Source organism: Medicago truncatula, chromosome 1 (assembly GCF_003473485.1).
Source record: "Medicago truncatula cultivar Jemalong A17 chromosome 1, MtrunA17r5.0-ANR, whole genome shotgun sequence".
NCBI lineage: Eukaryota > Viridiplantae > Streptophyta > Magnoliopsida > Fabales > Fabaceae > Medicago > Medicago truncatula.
In genome coordinates, this window is record NC_053042.1 from 42,048,469 (window position 1) to 42,061,589 (window position 13,121).

The 13,121-nt window shown below is 31.6% G+C and overlaps 2 protein-coding genes and 1 non-coding gene across 8 annotated transcripts; 1 reads left to right on the top strand and 2 right to left on the bottom strand.

Moving 5' to 3' along the window:
- Positions 1-1,757: 1,757 nt before the first annotated feature.
- On the bottom strand, positions 1,758-1,953 carry LOC112418827 (U2 spliceosomal RNA). The gene has a single exon (XR_003008907.2). It is a non-coding gene; the product is annotated as a U2 spliceosomal RNA (small nuclear RNA).
- A 2,730-nt stretch (positions 1,954-4,683) lies between these two features.
- On the top strand, positions 4,684-9,056 carry LOC25484720 (50S ribosomal protein L15). Of its 6 annotated transcripts, none has more exons than XM_039829751.1 (6): positions 4,684-4,924; positions 5,577-5,697; positions 6,435-6,904; positions 7,586-7,669; positions 7,760-7,849; positions 8,495-9,056. In XM_039829751.1, the coding sequence occupies exons 3-6, from the start codon at positions 6,503-6,505 to the stop codon at positions 8,759-8,761; spliced, it is 843 nt and encodes a 280-aa protein (XP_039685685.1). In that variant the 5' UTR covers positions 4,684-4,924; positions 5,577-5,697; positions 6,435-6,502; the 3' UTR covers positions 8,762-9,056. The 6 variants fall into 6 exon arrangements, with proteins under 6 accessions (XP_039685685.1, XP_039685689.1, XP_024638911.1 ...); XM_039829755.1 differs by having other exon boundaries at positions 6,480-6,904; XM_024783143.2 differs by lacking the exon at positions 5,577-5,697.
- A 1,213-nt stretch (positions 9,057-10,269) lies between these two features.
- LOC25484721 (germin-like protein subfamily 2 member 4) lies at positions 10,270-11,896 on the bottom strand. Its single transcript, XM_013613663.3, has 2 exons — positions 11,560-11,896; positions 10,270-11,010 (listed from the first exon to the last, which is right to left on the bottom strand). Exons 1-2 carry the CDS (start codon positions 11,669-11,671, stop codon positions 10,463-10,465), a joined length of 660 nt encoding a protein of 219 aa, XP_013469117.1. The 5' UTR covers positions 11,672-11,896; the 3' UTR covers positions 10,270-10,462.
- Between the last annotated feature and the right edge of the window lie 1,225 nt (positions 11,897-13,121).

The window sequence follows — 13,121 nt, forward strand, 5'->3', positions numbered from 1 at the left end:
GCTTAGCTTGCTTTAGCAGCCACATGATGATTCAAGATTCGTGGTAGGCGTAGGAGTTGGGCGAAGCGGTAGCGAAGCTCAGGTGGTGATGCAAGTGCGCGGTAAGCGTAGCAGCCCCCTCGGGCGAGATCCAAGTCAGCACCGGCAAAAATCTCTTGATTCCTCGCGGTCCAATTTAGCTTTATAGAAGCACCTTTATCTCCGCTTCGCCCAATAGTCAAAGGCATTATAACTACTGTACGCTACCTCCAAAATCAAGATCTACATTCCGGAAAAAGATAAATTATAGGTACTAGACTACTTCAAAAAAAAAAATCAGAAAAAATAATTTATTCAATTAATTAAATAATAGAGAATAATTATTAAATTTAATTAATTATTAGGGTTAATATGTCTTTACCTCCTGTAACTTGGGCGAGTTCCGGTTTACCCCCTGTAAAAAAAAGTTTAGATTTCAACCCTATAAAATAAGATTCTTTGATTTTAACCCCTGACTCATGTGACTATGCAGAATTACTGACGTGGCAAGTTGAGTCGCATGCTGACTATGCATATCTCATTATGTGGTGTGCTGACTGCATAATTAATTTTTTTTACAAAATTAAAAAAATTGTAAAAGTTAAAATAAAATTCAGGATTTTTTTTTTAAGAAAAATATTTTCCAAAATTTATAATTTACGCAAAAATATAATTCAAAATATTTTAATTTTCCATAAATTTTTAAAATTAATTTCAAAAATTTTGAAATACATATTTCAAAAATTTTATCACGAAAAAAAATTCAAAATATTTTCGAAAAAGTAGTTTTTTAAATTTTTTAAACAAAAGAAAATCTGGAAAACATATTTATTTTTAAAAATTTGGATACAAATTTATTTAAATATATATATATATATATATATATATATATATATATATATTTCTCAAAAAATAAAAAATTCCTAAACTTATTGTATTTTGAAACTTTTGAAAAAAATTTAAAAAATCCAAATTAAATTAAAATTTTAAAAATATTTGAAAAATTAATATAAGCTAATTTTTGAATGTTTTGGTAAATTTTTTTTTTTTTTTCTGAATATTTTTAGTTTTTGAAAAAAATCCAAATTTTTTCGCTTTTTAAAAAAATTTGATTTTTTTTTCTTATTTTTAAATTTTTGAAAATTAATTTTCAGGTTTTTAAAAAATAAAAATTATACTACCTTCATCCTTAATTATAAGACCATTTTGATAATTTTTCTTGTCCCTTTTTATAAGACTATTTTGCTATTTTTAACTACATTAATTATTTTTTACATACACGCCCTTATTTATTATACATCTTTTCATTCAATCAACAATAAATAACATGTTGAAAACATAAACCAACACTCTCAAAGAATAAAATTGTAAAAACAATAACAATTACAAACATATTTAATACAAATATTCACTATCTTTAATTTCCATTATTTTTTCAAAAGAGTCCTATAATTAGGGACGGATGTTGTAATAAGGGACGGATGTTGTAATAATTACACAATGGCATGCCACATTAGTGTCCTTTACACACATGTCAGGTTTTAAAAAAAATGGCCGGATGAGGTCAGCGGATGTTTTATGAAGAATCTTGTTAAAGGCATGTTTTGCGAAAAATCTTCATATTCTAGGGTTAAAATTTAAACTCTTTATTGACAAAAGTAAACCAAAACTCGCCTAAATTGTAGGGAATAAAGACATATTAAACCTAATTATTATTTGAAAAAATTGAACTAGAATTGGTGGGGTGCGCCAGGCTTATGTAATAGTGCAACACATAAGCGACACATGATAAACCCAGCAGCAAGCTACTGAGGTGGTTTCTCCCCCTCAAAAAAGTAATTTAATATCGTGTGACCCATTGGATCACATATCAGATATTAAACTGATAAGAACAGATACTACACTTGATCTTAGCCAAAAGGCCGAGAAAGGTATGAGTTGAAATGAAGCCTCGCATCTGCTTTTATATGAACTGTATACTTAGTTTCTTTCTTCATTACCCGATGTGGGACTTATATGCAGTACCACCTTGTGACCGACTCTTACTTATACACCACTCCCGTTTATCTGCTGCTAAGTTTCGTTTCCCTTAAATTTTTAACGTGATGCCTCCGGCATCAAAATGGTAAATAAATATCATATCTCAAATTAAAATCAATCATACAAACTATGAGGCCACACACACAAAATTTTACAAACTATGCAATCAATCATATCTAAGAAGTTGATGGCTATGTTCACAACCAGGGAATTCACTTGATAACTTATGACTCTTATACACTACAAATTTCTTTATTCCCAAGCATTATCATCAGAAGGAATTTCCCCTGTTACCAATTCAGATAATATACTTCAAAGCTACAAACACTGCCCTATCCCTTAATTCAGATAAGAGGAACTCTGAGTTTTGCTTCCACCAATATCAGCTATTGTGTCTTAGCAATATCCTATAACTGTTGGGAACAAAGAGTTACTTTATTCTCATGTAGTTATGCAACCACCATGTACCTTATTTTGAAGATCACCCAGCATGACAAGTCCTTAATGTAACTTTTTGGAATTTTATCTTCTGATCCAGAAACTTCTTAAATACCAGTAGTTGTTAATAAGTTTTTACCATCCATCCCTACTAAACATATTGATCGACTACATTACTGCTTAATTCATGTATTGGTTGACATAGGTTAGTCCTAAATTTGTATATGTCATCGGCACGTTGACAAGTTCGTGCATTCTAAGGCAACCACATGCCTGCTAGACACATGGCAAGATCTTGTTGGTATAGTGGCAAAAAGTACAATTGCTCCATGTTATAGCAATATAAGCTCTTGTCAGTAACCAGGTCATCGCACTAAATAAATGCATGCTTTCAAAATCTAATATACGTTTTGTTGTGAACTTTGGTAGAAGAGGTCAAGATGATGGATATACTCTGATGTGAACAAGTTCAACACTTTCAATTCTAAAAAAACAAAGTCTAAGGGATCTCAAGTTCAGCAAATCAACTAAAGCATGCTGATTACAGATGCCAAAAGTACATGTAATTAAGATTAAGCTGTAGTAATTAACAACAAACAAAACAAGTAATTAATTTCTAGTTGTTGAATCATGACACATTAAGAAAACCTTGGCCCTTAAGACAAGAAATTAATTTCCTCTATCTTGAATATTATTAGTAGTAGTTGGTGTTCTTTCTACCCCTAATTCTCTATATCTATGCAAATACCTTCTCATTGGTTAAGCATAATCATCAAAACCAAGTGTCCCCAAAGCCCAACATATATCATCACCATTCACTGTCTTTCTCCTTTCCTTCCTGCATTTCTCTAATGCCTCATTTGTCACACACTCTTGCATTGTTTCCTTTTAGATTTTTGGATTCTGTGGTAATATCTGCTTCATTATCATCCCAACATTTGCAATTGATAACAACCTATCTTGTTCCTTTATTAACAAAAACTAACACATAAAGGATTCGAACATGTGACTTTCACAATCTAAGAGACAGGTGATACTCGTGAAAAAATCATCAAAAGTGTACCACTTTACATCAATCTCTGTTTTACGCTCTTCCATATAAAAAAAACCAGCAAATAAGAATCTAAGATGATGATGATGAACCATAGTGAGGTACATTTGCAAATTATTCAAAAGTTGCTTAGATCAAAAGAGGACCCTAAGAAAACAAGTTGAATTTTATCGATCTATAATAAGTTAGTCATGATTCTAAATAAAATAGGTCAATTTTAGCTAAACAGTTATTGGTTTGAAGATTAAAATTCAACCACATTGATAAACAAAGACTAAAAATGAGTTCCAAAGAACATCTTTCAATAAAGCAAACATTTTCCTCAAGGTCATTGACAACATCACAATATTATAGTGTGAATACCGGCGCCAGTTTTAAAATCTAACTTTTCATTGGATCTATCATCTTATTTATTTTTTTTCAATAATATTATTCAAACACATTATGGGACGCAGATATGAGACATTCCATTTTATTGTTCATCCCATATTGTGTCTAACACAATTCAAATGAATGATTAATTCATATAGTAGATGATTAATGATAACATACATTTATTTAAGGCTGATTACATAAACGTTGTTCATTTATTTATTTACATAAAAAAACAACAAATTTAAATTATGTTCCCTAAAAAAAAATTACGTTAACTATGAAAATAAAAAATATTAGCATTGTTTCCAATAAATATTTACATAAAAAAAAAAATATCACCATTATTGCCAATAAATATTCATTCACTTATCGCTAGATGGTCTACCATTAAGTAATTTTGTAAGCATTCTTTAAGTTTTTATAGTTTGCTGTTACTTTGATAAGTTTTAAAATTCAATTCACCTAATTTATTTATTTTAAATAAACAGTGTTGTGTGAAAGAAAAAAATCAACTATTTAAAGATAATTATATATTTGAGTGTTTGTTTGTATCTCCTAACTCAATCGATAATATCAAAATTATTAAATTAAACATTTTTGTCCGAGTTTAAACATTGTAATCAGGTAGACTTACATGTAAGTTGAGTAGTTGATTTACGTCAAAATAGAGTTAACATAACATTTTGTGTGAAAAATTGTGGTAAATAACATTTGTGAAATTCCTTACAAAAAAAAAACATTTGTGAAATTAAAATGAGGGTTTAGAAATGGTTACATCACACTCTCCCTCTTCATTCTCATCTCTCTCACTGTCGCGACCAGCAACCTCCCTGACCCCCGCGGAGCATATTCTCCTCTTCTCCACCGTGCCGTCTAACACTCTCCTCCACCTCAACATTCTTCCACCTAGCTGCGCCACCGGTATCCATCACGCCATTCCATATTCACATAAGTTCCGCGTCAGAATCCGCATCAGTTCCACCAACTCTTCGAAATTAATTGGTTAGTACACTATTGTTAGGGTTTTAGTCTAAAGGAATTTGGGGGTTCTTTTTCAATCATTTTTAAGTTTGTATTAGCATATTCCATTTTCATTTTTTTTTTTATTTTAAATTAATCCAGAGATCAATTTAATTTATATATTCCATTTTGTACGTTATTCTATTAGTGTTGTAATGTCACTAATGAACCTGAATGCAAGTTTTGTGTTGTGTAGTTCTTTTTTTTTTTTTTTTTTGTCTATTTCAGACTTTGAGTCACAAGATTAATGCTATGTCATTTCCATTGCTTAGGTTTTGATAACTAAATCTAGCTTATTAATTTAATTTATATATACGAATTTACTAGATATGAAGAAAAATTGACATCAGGTATGTTGGTTGCTCTCTTGCATGTTGTAATATGTCTATAAATCAAGTATGTTGTCATCATGTGAATTTAGAGAAATGCATTTTCAGGGTTTTATTTGATGCTTAAATGAAATCCCATGTCTTTGTAATGTGTGATTCAGAAATCCGTGCTTCTGGTTATGAACCTCTTTATTTTGCAATAGCCATACCAGCCCAAGCTTTTTATTTTATTTTTTATCTGTCCATCCAGTCTAGTTCATCAGACACACTTTCTTTCCTTCTTCTTTCCCAACACGTACGCGCAGCACAACCTGTCAACCACTATCACCAACCGTCATCTCTCCTCTCTCAGCCCAGCACCCCGCAACAGCTCTGTTTTCCTCTTCTCTCATTGACCCATCTTCTCCTTTTTCCTGACAATTTTAGGTTAGTGGTTTTATGAAACATTGAAATTGAGATTGAATTGTATAGAATTTATTGAGATATTAAGTTTTGATACATTAAATTGAAATTGATATGTGGTTTTAGGTTTTGGTTACTATACTGTTGAAATTGTTTGAATTAGGTTTTGGTTACTAAATTGAAATTGATTTTAGTTTTTAACAGGTAATCTAATACATTGCTTGAATTTTTTTTGGTTAAGATTGAAATTGTTTGAAATTTCCTTATGTTGTATTAGTAGTAATCTAATATATTGTTTATTGTATAATGAATCCGAATGAAGAACTTTTTTTTATAGTAGTGATTTCATTTTCAGTAAATGGATAATAGAGTATTTTCTTTCCCCTCAAAAAAAGAACAAATAGTATTTTGACAAAAAAAATAGCCCCATTGGTATTGTCTGTCCAGGTCTGTCCCTGTTTGTGACAGATAAGATATCACATTGAACAATGCCATTCTTTGATGCGTACCTGTTGTCTGCGGGTTTAACTTTGCAGCTGATTTTTCGTGTTATGGTTATTGATTTTATTGTTGGTTGTACATTTTGGCATTTAAGTGTTGTTTACAGACCTCACTTGTTTTTGTTGATTGGAAACTTGGATTCAAATTCTACATGATTTATTTTTTATTTGGAATTGTAATTGTAATAAACTGATGTCTGATGCGTGTTATCTGATTCTTTTAGCATTTTTGTTTACGGTTCTATTTTTGTTGGTTTTAAGGTTTGAAGTTATTACCATTTGGAAGTAACACTTCCTGTTTGTTAGTGAAAGATTAGCGTTGAAGAAAGATGCTAAGGAGAAGGCTTTCTGTTCTCTCGGCTTCAATCATCAGAAGTTCGACTCACAACAAATCTGTTTTCGGATACCCGTCTATCCAATTTCATCCCTTGCAGCTCCCTCACTCTCTCAACGTTCGTGCCACATTTAATCCCAATGCTCACCCAGATTTTCAAGGTTTTAGAGCTTACAGTCTTCTGGCCTTGAATGATCTGAGAGATAATGTTCCCCGAAAACAGAAGACAAGGAAAGGTCGTGGTATTGGATCTGGAAAGGGAAAGACTGCTGGGAGGGGTCACAAAGGCCAGAGAGCCAGGAAAGGTTCAAAGTTGGGGTTCGAAGGAGGCCAAACCCCTCTTCGTCGTAGGATGCCTAAACGTGGTTTCAAGAACCCATTTAGCCTCACTTTTCAGGTATACTTTTTCCTGTTTATATATCTTTTTTGTTTTTGATTAATGATTTCAGAGTCCTTGTGAAGCTAAAGTGCTATGCTTAATGCAAATATTAGGTTTTAATTTTATTATTACAAGACATCATATGCAAGATAAGATTTTTCTTTCAAGGACTCTGAAATCTTCTGTAAACATATGTGGCCGAGTGGCTTGACTGTGTTGGTTTTGATTGATAAACCTCTTATTTCCACATATCAATCGCCAAGTATGATATGCACTAAAAAGTAATGTGAATGCCGACAACAAATGTATGTCAAAGTTTATACTTTATTGTATTGACATTTGACGGATATTTACCTAATGTATTTAACTGTGTGTGATTTTTGATATAGAATGACATAATGCCAATTGTGTACTTCGCTTTGGCTGATCTATTTGAGCCTTCAGATTTATGAGCGTTAAGTATTCCAGGGGCCTATTCAAGTTGTATTAAATAATTGTGTGCATAATTTAATTCCTTAATAATTATTATTTTAATGTCTAGATATGTTTATGTGGAGTAGAGTAGTCATAATCCCCTAGCCATGGTTTGAGCTCATATTTTTCGACCTTCCCTGTTTGTTATCCTTCCCCTTTTTTCCTCAATATATTATTCATGTGTATTGCTATATTCAAAATTTTGTTTTATTTCTTCTTTTGCAGCCAATAGGTTTGGGAAAAATTGCAACGTTTATCAATGCAGGCAAGATAGATTCTTCTGAATTGATCACAATGAAAACACTCAAGGTTTTTGTGACCACTTCCTCACTTAAAATGAATTTGTTTGCTTCATGTGCTCCCTCTCATTCTTTTGTTTATTATTCTTACCATACACAGGATGCAGGGGTACTTGGGAAGCAAATTAAAGATGGAGTACGATTGATGGGGCGTGGTTCTGAGAAGATCCAATGGCCAATTCATCTTGAGGTATGTATACTTTGATTTGAAGGCTAAGTAAATAAGTGTTTTTGAGGACCACGATAATGCCTTTTGATCCTTAAATCTTAACTTTAGAAATACTTTCTAACTTTTTTGAACTTATCTTTATCTAATACGATGAATTTAACCATTGATCCTAAGCTCATAACTAATCACCATTCTTGCATTGTTAAATAATTTATTTATCATTATTTAAACACTGGCTTGAGAGCCTGCACTCTCCTTTCTCTTTTGGAAAGCATAAACCATCAAAAGTGTGGGCAGCCATGTTTTAACTTTGGCAACATGAATGGTATATGAAGTTTCTATAGTGTCTAAGGATAAAGAACAAAATGTTGGCTTGCGGTTTTGTAATTTCGATTTTGCTATGAAGAGATGGAATAGCTCTTATATTTTCAAAGTTTACTCTCTAATTTTCTCAAACTTAGGTATTTTCCGTTTTGTATTTCAAATAAAGAATTAAACTCATATAGTATGAGATTATGATTACATGTTATACTTCTGTTTATCAATGAGATAAATAAATGTAAAATTAGTACTTTTTTCAATTCTAAACACTTAAGGTGTAGGTTTTATACAGTCATAAACTTTATAGGCATATAAGAGGGGTGTTATAACATATTGAGTTTACAGGTAACAAGGGTCACTGTCAGGGCCAAGGAAGCAGTTGAAGCGGCTGGTGGGTCCGTCAGAAAGGTCTATTACAATAAGTTAGGCTTTCGGGCACTGTTAAAGCCCGAGTGGTTTGAGAAGAAAGGAAGATTGTTGCCTAAAGCAGCTAGACCTCCTCCAAAGCAAAAGGATAGAGTTGATAGTATTGGACGGCTGCCTGCCCCGAAGAAGCCAATTCCATTTTTAGTTGAAGGAATCAAAGATCTTCCAGTAGGTCAGCTCAGTTAAATAACTAACATGTTTAGTACTCTTTTTTGCTGGAATTTGTAATTTTTTGTAAGCGGTTTGCTCTAAAGGTTTTTATACAGGCTCTCACGATGTCTCGGTAGTTCATTCCTAATAGATAAATTAATTTCATTTGGGACAAATGAAATGAGGAAATCTTGTTTTTTATGTAATTTCTTTTCAAGAAACTAGTGTTGATCACTCAGCTGAACAGAACTAATTTTTGTGTGTGCTGGGAGGATGATGCTGGCCTCTTCAATAATGAAAAATGGCTAGAACTATTTCACCTTTCTTTTTACTCGTGTAAGATTCAAAAGGATGGTAGGTCAAATAAATTGGTTGATTTTTTTTGTTTTTTTTTTTTAATAGAAAAAGGTGATATTTTTAACAAACATAAAAAATCACTTGAGTGGTTTTGTAATGTCAAAGAGAGTTTGTGTCTCCAATATTCTTGTGGCAGATCATGCATCTTGATCCGAACTTAGATATGAGTTTGTTTTTGAGTGTTGATGTTAAAGTTAGGACCCTTCAGAAAATAATGTTGAGTTAGGAGACCATTAAGACAAACGAAGGATACCCGGCTTCGCACTCCATGCATCCACCATCCAAACACTGCGTAAATCCTCCAGAGAAGAGAAACTGAATTCACATAACCCCTTTCCTAAAGATACCATCTTCCACAAAGCGAAAGGTTTCTAAAGTGAATATAGTTTGGTTTATTTTCGGTGTGATAGAGTATCAAGCGATTAAGGTTGAAGGGTATATTTTCAACCAAGTGATTCTGGGATATCCGGCATATTGTTTGGTTTGTAGTTTAGGAGCAGATAACCTTTCTCACCCACCCTTCAACACGATGATATAACAGTGTAAACTTTTTTTTTTCTTTTTCAACCCTCATATTCATCCTCAGAGATTTTTATGGATATGCAATCACCTTTTACACAAGGTTAATGTAATTGAGTCGGTCAGATGAATATCACTTGAATTATTTAGCACGTGAACATCAATAGAGCTTTACCACCAGGTATGGGATTGGATCAGGTTCCAGAAAGTATGATTGTAATATGCAATCACCTTGTAAGATTGAAAAGTAATACCATATATGGTCCTAAAACAAATTCTGCATAAATTGACTGACACTTACGTCTAATATGCAATCACCTTGTAGTATTACTTTTTTCTTTCTTTCTAGCAACACCCCAAAAATATTCAGTTATACCTAAATTTATTTTAAAAAAATTGGATAAAAATATTGAAATTGATCTTATTCATATAGTTTTTTCAAAATCCCTTTTTTTTTTTTTTTTTTTTTATCTCATTCCTTTTTTATCTGATATATTTTAAGATGTATGCATCTCACCATATTGATTTAACATCTAACTATCATGAAAGAGAAAGTGAGGTTATAAAGCTACAAGTACAATCCTTGTTCAATGCCCACAAAAGCATCTAACCACAGACAGAAGAAAGAAACAATATATCCCACATAAAATGTGACACATTCTAGCTACTTCATAGAATTTGCATTATTATTATTAATATCATCAACAGTTCAACACGTACTTACTATATGTAACACCATAATAAATGGTACAAATACAATAATCATCATAACCCTTCAAGAATTATTTTCAAAAATAGAAAGTAAAAATGATTGAAAACAGTCAAAACACTGAACTTTTTTCCCCTCTTGAACATTATAAATTAAGTCTTCTTAGGAGCAACCTTTGTCTTTATTTCATCAACCTGTTTAGCATCAATCTGAAAGGCCTGAGCAAGAACATCATCAGGAACAGTTGGTGTAGAGTCAAACAGAGATGAAACAATTGACAAAGTACCAGGAAGTTGACTATTAAAAGCAGAAATCACAGAAGCAGCTTTATCCCCATTATTCTTCTGATAATGCACCAATCCTTTTGGGAACACAAAGATTTCACCTTTTTTTATGGACTTAGAAATGAGTTTGTTTGATGTGGTGATAAAACCTACATCTAATTCACCTTCCAACACAAAAACAACCTCAGTGGCACGAGGGTGTGTGTGTGGTGGGTTAAGACCTTTAGGTTTGTAGTCTATTCTTGATAAAGACACCCCTAATGTGTTGAGTCCTGGAATTTTGTCAACATTTGCTGCAGTAACCAAAGATCCTACTGTGTTGTTGACAACTTTAGGGTTTGCTAAACCATCAAAGAAGAAATCAACTGCTGTTACATTTGACTCTTCCTTGCAAGCAAATCCATTCACCTTAACACCTACATAATACATACCATATATGTTGAGCTTTCATAGACATAACTCTGCTACTTCTATTAAAATAAGTTACAAATGCATAAACAGTTCAATTAAGTGTTTATAGCATACAATAAGTCAAAATATTACAATAAGTTATAGCTTGTTTTCATAATCACACGGGAGAGTTTATAGTAATAAGCTGAAAATTGCTTGTATAGTGTGTAGTTCAACTCGGTTGAGCTAAGGGAATTGAAGGAGTTAAAGAACCGGAGTTCAAATCTTAGCGAAAGAGAAAATACTAACATAAAAACTAACATATTCAAAAAACCAATCCAAACAGACCTTGAAGAGTACATAAGGGAATCAAATTAGTAAATGAGAGTACTAGAAACTCAATGTGAAAACGATATAACAATGAACCTCCGCAATTTTAGCAGAATCTACGCATTGAAGTTTCAACAAAAAATTTTGGCATCTCTTAGTTAGAGATACCAAAAAAACGATAGTCGCATAATGTTTTGCTGCTCAAAAAAATGATAATAGTGTATACATGAAACATTATACATTACCTGAAGATGGAAGAGCTACACAAAGGTCTTGAAGTGTATCAGGATCAGAAGCGATGGTAAATGAGATGGCACAGCACAAAATGACCAAAATTGTCCAATTTGTTGGTGACATGATTATTATTATTATTTTGTTTCAAAAAAATGGTTATTATTATTTAATGCGTTAGATCAATAATGAATGGAAACAGAAAAAAGAGAAGAAAGTTGAGTTGGATGGTGAGAAATGTTGCAATAAGATTTTATTTATATATGGCATAAGGCAATGGTTGTTATTGACAGAGTAGATGAACCAAATATGATGGTAAGTATTAGTATCAAGTTCTTCAACTTAAATTCAAAGCAATTGCCTAAAAAGTCTTTATTTGAAAGATAACTATACGTGTGAAATTATTGGAATAGAAATCAACATACACATTAGTTTGTTTGCTGGTTGCTGGGAAAATGTGAACATTGACAGTCCAATGAAAAGAGGTTTGGTGAGAGATGTATTGTAAGGTGATGATAATTAAGCAGATCTAAACTTTTATATTCCATCATGCACAGTACTATTAAGCAGATCTATCCCCTTCTTACTTCTTTTTTTTAATTTTTAATGTTGGTCGAATGAATCGTAATCAATACTTGGAATTAGTCTTCGCAGCTGCACACATAGAACATCCGATTTAAAAAAAAAGATTGTAATTAATACTAATATTTAATTACTTAAACTAAGTATTACTAGACTATCACATTATTTACAATTTAGTCTCTAAACGGTGTAAATATAATAAGTAGTCCCTAAACATATAAAATTCGTCAATTTAGTTTTTGAAATTAAGTTGTTATATACTAAATTACTGAATTTTTCATATATTTTAGGGTTTAAATTAACTGATATCATTCACTCTAGGGACTAATTATTTTTTGTATAGATAGATTATGGACTAAATTGGAGATAGGGAGATAATTTGGAGACTAAATTGATAGTTTATTTAGCAAAAACTATTAGACTTCCACAACAGATGAATAGTTGATGTTCATAAAAAGTTATATAAAATTATTGAAATACATTTTTTATTAATTTAGAAATTTAAAATATTACAAATTAGTCTGAAAAATATAATTGTTTCACAAGGATAATTTTGTCGCTTGAGACGAAGAGAAGCATGTCAAACAGAAAGAAAACACACAAGGGAAGAACACGGAAAGCGTAGCATATGGTCACGTGACAATTTAATGGAATAATTTTGAGCCTCTAATTTAATTGAAATCAACAGATATGATTTAGTGTCATTTAAACTTTGACACCTTAGTGTATTACAAAATAGATGGTTCAATTGAAAGATATTATAATATAAATAATGTCATTTGATATGTTAATGAGATACACCAAAATTAACATCTTATGAATTTTTCCGATTAACATCAAATTTTATAGATATGATCTATGTTATAATACCTTTCAATTCAACAGTCAATTTTGTAATACCATTATGCGATAAATAATTATCCGAGATGGCATATTAATCATGATTTCAATTGATCATGTATCATATAACGTTGTCATATTTGATATCATGTGC